This window comes from Oratosquilla oratoria, chromosome 2, assembly GCF_046742065.1.
Source record: "Oratosquilla oratoria isolate Oo_2021 chromosome 2, ASM4674206v1, whole genome shotgun sequence".
NCBI lineage: Eukaryota > Metazoa > Arthropoda > Malacostraca > Stomatopoda > Squillidae > Oratosquilla > Oratosquilla oratoria.
The window spans coordinates 11,276,422-11,281,980 of record NC_134778.1 but is presented as its reverse complement, the minus strand read 5'-3'; the positions used below and the strand labels follow the sequence as shown (position 1 = coordinate 11,281,980).

The following is a 5,559-nucleotide window of genomic DNA, read 5'->3' as shown; positions in this document are numbered from 1 at the left end:
ACGCTCTAAACTGTTGCTAAACTCCGGTCACACTATCACGATTCAAGTGAGTTCGTTTGAATAGAAACGACTTCTCAATTTCTTAATTTTCGAATCTCCAAATATCATATCACTTTTGTGTCATATATTGAGAAACTGGATGACAAACAAAGAAAAGTCAAACCTGTACGAATATTAGTCACATTGTTGAATTGTAGACTTAGTGAAGTCTACAATGCTGTAGACGAAGTCGTCCAGCAGATTTCCGAATTCACAACTATTGACGAGAATCGTGATAGTGTGTCTGGAGCGTAAGACTCTCAAACGTCTACAGCAGTGGTTCCCAAACTGTGGGTAAATTACCCCCTGGAGGAGAAAAAAAAAAAAAAAAAAAAAAAAAAAAATCGGGGGTAATGGAGGGGTGACAAACATATTAAAAATAAAATAAAATAAAATAAGATCAAGAAAACATTGCGGTACCCGGCATTAGGATTAAGGGTAACTTAGTACGTATAGTTGTAAAACTGAAAAAAAAAAAGTTTGGGAACCACTGGTCTACAGCGTCGACCTCTCACAAGAAATCGACACAAAGCTATCAGTCGACTTGAACGTTATATTCTCAGTCGATTTCAGTCTACAGCCGATCTTATCGTCAAGCTCTACACCACAGCAGAGACAAAATCTTGATCGACTTCGATGTTAAACTCCTAATCGACCTTGACGTGAAAATCTTAGTCGACAAGAACGTCGATCTCAATCGACTTCCACGTTAAACCTCGACATCAAATCTCAAAATTTTCGCTCATAAATCCGCATAGATTGATGAATAATTACAATTAACAATTAGTAGCTAATGATTAATAACACCGATCAGTGAATGGGTCACTGATAAGGTTCATTTGTATCACTTGGGAAAAGAGAGAGAGAGAGAGAGAGAGAGAGAGAGAGAGAGAGAGAGAGAGAGAGAGAGAGAGAGAGAGAGAGAGAGAGAGAGAGAGAGAGAGAGAGAGAGAGAGAGAGAGAGAGAGAGAGAGAGAGAGATGGGAAAGGAAGGAAGAAGGAAGGAAGACGGAGTTGTTGTGGAAGAAGAAGAGACTGGAAAAGTCATGTCGAGAAAGAGGGTAAAAGAGCTGAACGAGAAAGAGAGTAAAAGATCTTAACGAGAAAAAAGAGTAAAATGAGCTGAACGCGAAAGAGTGAAATCGAGGGAGAGTCAACCAGCCCATCATATATTATACAGAGAGAGAGAGAGAGAGAGAGAGAGAGAGAGAGAGAGAGAGAGAGAGAGAGAGAGAGAGAGAGAGAGAGAGAGAGAGAGAGAGAGAGAGAGAGAGAGAGAGACAAAGAGAGGGATAGAGATACACACACACACACACACACACACGCACAGAGAAAGAGAGAGAGAGAGAGAGAGAGAGAGAGAGAGAGAGAGAGAGAGTGAGAGAGAGAGATAGAGAGACATCATACATTATTCCAACGGAAGAAACGTTCGAGCGGCTAGAGGATCTCTAATGCGTGGTCCTCTGTCGCCGATCTGGTCCAAGACTCAGAACAGTGGAAGGCCGGTGACTCCCTACAATCCAAACGCCAAGTAAAATTAAAAATATTAAAATACTCCTCTTCACTCACACTCCTGAAGCTAGGTCTACAGTAAAAAAAATTAAATATTAGGAAGAATATTACTAACTTTGAAAATGATGTCCTGTGTACTTCTATGTGTATTAAACAGGATCTTCTTACTACAATCCTCTTGCAGTCAGTCGAAATATAAAGACTCGTTTTAGTTGTGATTTACAAATGTGTTACTACATTTCTCACCAGTGATATATATATATATATATATATATATATACATATATATATATATATATATATATATATATATATATATATATATATATATATATAAATATATATATATGCACGTACAATTAAAAACGACAGCATTGTGGTAGTTATTCAGTTTTCTCAATGCTGTCGTTTTTAACTCTGTGTGTGTGTGTGTGTGTGTGTGTGTGTGTGTGTGTGTGTGTGTGTGTGTGTGTGTGTGTGTGTGTGTGTGTGTGTGTGTGTGTGTGTGTGTGTGTGTGTGTGTGTGTTTCCGATCTAGGAAGAATACTATAAACTTATATACACAAACACACTAACCCATCTCCTTGCTCAAGGGGGACAATAACAGCGTCTAGCATCAGTAAAAGCTTTTCACAACTGGAGCGTGGCGCAATCTTGTAACCTCAAACGCGGGAGGTATCTATGTCAACCACTGCACTGTAGTATGCAATCAGCTACACACACACACATACACACACACACACACACACACACACACACACACACACACACACACACACACACACACACACACACACACACACACACACACACACAGCTTATATCACCTGATGACGGCAGGAGCGCAATCACTTCAGTATCAGAACGCAGAAGCACAACCCATTTGGCCTCCATCGTGACGGATCCAACAGAAGAAGAAAGGAAAACTACGATAGGAAGTCGTGCAGGAGGAGGAGGAGGAGGAGGAGGAGGAGGAGGAGGAGGAGGAGGAGGAGGAGGAGGAGGAGGAGGAGGAGGAGGAGGAGGAGGAGGAGGAGGAGGAGGAGGAGGAGGAGGAGGAGGAGGAGGAGGAGGAGGAGGAGGAGGAGGAATCTTCATAGGTCCTCATAGAGAACCTGGAGCTAGGAACAGAAATGGGAGGATATGAGGAGGAGGTTGAAGAGAAGAATTATGAGGAGAAAGGAACTCGAGTGGGGAAATGAATAAAACGAGGATAAGGTGGAGGAAGAGATAAAAAGGAAGAGGAGGAGGTAGAAGAGGAAGAAGAAGAATGAAAAGAAGACGAAGAAGAACAGTAGGAGAAGAAGAAAGAGGAGGAAGAGGAGGGAGAAAATGTGCACGGTGTGGAGGAACAAAAGGACAAAAAAAAGAAGGAATTAATAGAGAAGGAATAGGATGTGAAGGAGAAGGATAAAGAGAGGAAAGAAGAGGAGGAGAAACAGAAGGTGTATGAGGGGAAGAAGGGGGAGTAGGAGGAAGAAGATAAGGTGGAGGAGGATATGAGGAGGAAGAGGAGGAGTTGGAGGAAGAAGAGATGCATTAGATCACAACGAACCCGGGAGCATCCGTGCGTGGAGTCGAGGGGAAAAGTGTGAGAGTGAAAGTGAGAGTGAGAATGAGAGTGTGAGATTAAGACTTTGAGTTCGTAATAATGTGAATGTAAATATGAATGTGAATGTGAATATGGGTGTGTGTAAGTGTTAGTGTCAATGTGCATGAGCGTGAATGTGTGAGTTTTTGTGTGAGTGATTGTGAGCGGTAGTGATAACGATATTGGTAGTGGACGTATAACATATGAATATGTTACTTTGATTGGGTGACGTAGGGTGAGAATGAAGCTCGGATTGGCTTGTGCTCTTTATTCCGGTTAGGATACGTGCGCGTCGGCCTAAGGACGGACGTGGCGTGGTACCCGAAGTGGGGGACCGACCGCAAAGACCTTGTGACGAGCTACAAATACAGAGGAGGACTGAGTAACTGGCCTGCATGCTCTGGGCAGGCAGTATATAAGCGGTGACTGACCCGACGCTATGACCAGACCCGACCTAACTGCGGTCCCTTTCCTGGAAGGGGGCATCTTCCTGACCATCATGGTCTGCCCCAAGTACCATCTAAGTCCACAGAATACTCACGTCAAGGACGTGACAAGTTCACGGTTCCGCCTGGGATGCTGGCCTGTGCCACATGTGCCAGCGCGTGTAGTCGCAGCTCACGTTGTGTGCACTGTGTCTTGCTAGCTGTCAGGTGGTTGATGATGACTTTGACCGGAGGGGACAGCCATGGGGCCGGTATATTGTAGGATGTGACGGGGAGATCCGGAGCCCACAGGGTTAGGTGGCGTCAGCTACCCTCCGTAGTCAGATGTTCGTATTGAAGAGATCGCGTCGCTGCGGTAAGGTCCTTCTAATTTTGGTTCGTGCTATGGTCTCCCTGTCTTGTCGGAGAACCTTAGCCACCCGGAGGGTCACAATCTGTTGGACCCTGGAGGCAGAGGTACCAGGCGACTCGCTTTGTACTACGGACATACTGGTCCAGCGAGGTGCCCCGAGCATGGTCCTCATGGCCAGGTTCTGGATGCACTCGATCCTCCTTCGTTGGGTGGGTGAAAGAGAGACTAGCACGACAGGGCTGTAATCAACCAGCGAGCGGACAGTCTGTATGTAGAACAGCCGCAGCACGGGGCATGAGGCCATTGAGTGCGTCCTTATCATTGCCCTCATGACATTGATCCTCGTCCTCATTCTCTCCTTTAGGTAGGTGATCTGGGTGTTGAGGGATAAACCTTGGTCGACCCATATCCCCAGGTACTGGTACAAACTGGTCCAAGCTAGCTGGATGTCTTGAATATGGAGGTGGTCGTCCGGGGTGGTGGCTTTGAACATCAAGGCCTTGGACTTCTAAGCTGAAATCTTGAGGCCCAGTTCTTCGCACTTGTCAGTGAGAAGATCAAGCGCCTCTTGGGTTCTGGCGATATTATTGCCTCGTCGACTAGGACTAGGTCGTCGGCATAGTTGAGATTCGCCCTGCCACCCCGGAAGGGTAGGATCACCAACTGTTCCATCAGGAGGTTGAGGAGGACGGGGCTGAGGACCCCAGCTTGCGGGGTGCCGTTCTCTAGTTCCCGGTAGGCTGAGAGGTGGCCATGGAACTTGACCTGGACGCGTCGGTGCAGCAGATAGTCATCTATCCAGGCGAGGAATCGTCCCTGGACTTCCCGCTGTACCTGCGCATTTAGGATGGCGTGAGCACTGGCGAGCTCGAACATTTTCTCCAGGTCAAGGAAAAAGGCATGGTATGTCTACGTGACTCAAAAGGGTCATCATATTGTCGGTTGTTCCTACACCTCTGGAGAATCCGAAGATATGTGAGAGGAGGGGGGCCAGGCGTCACATGAAGCAGGTGTGTACCATGCGCTCTCCTGTCTTGGCCGTGCAGCTCAGCAGGGAGATGGGATGTTGCTTGGAGGGCTCCCTGGGCTTAGGGATGGGCTGGATATCTGCACGTTTCCAAACGGTTGGGAGACGGACTGCTAGCCACGAATGATTGATTACTGCTAGTATTGCTGCCTCCCCGGCTGGTCCAACGTGTGCTAGCATGGAGTAGGTCACGCCGTCTGCTCCTGTAGCCGTGTGTCGACCCTTCTTGATCCGGGCCAGTTCTTGTGGTGTGAAAGGCACATCGGTGGCATCGGGCGCGGCTCGTGCCATACCGACGGCCTGTTCCCGTGTCGGCCTGAGCTGCTGCTGGAGGTTCTGCACCTGTACAGGAAGCCGGTTGTTGGCACACTGTGTGGCGAACATATCCGCCAGTCGCTCCGACTCCTGTTGTGGCTCCGGGTGGGAGGCAGGACGATGGGCGGGCTTCCCAAAAGCTGTCCGGCCTATCTGCTCTGGGCACGCTGTATATAAACAGTGACTGATCCGACGCTTTGACCAGACCCGACCTAACTCCGGTCCCTTTCCTGGAAAGGGGACCTTTCTGACCGCCAGAGTCAGGTTCAAGTACCAT

The 5,559-nt window shown here is 47.4% G+C and overlaps 1 protein-coding gene across 1 annotated transcript; it reads right to left on the bottom strand.

The window, feature by feature from the left end:
* Window positions 1-4,432: 4,432 nt before the first annotated feature.
* On the bottom strand, window positions 4,433-4,816 carry LOC143034367 (uncharacterized). The gene has a single exon (XM_076200324.1). The coding sequence runs from the start codon at window positions 4,814-4,816 to the stop codon at window positions 4,433-4,435; it is 384 nt and encodes a 127-aa protein (XP_076056439.1).
* Window positions 4,817-5,559: the final 743 nt, after the last annotated feature.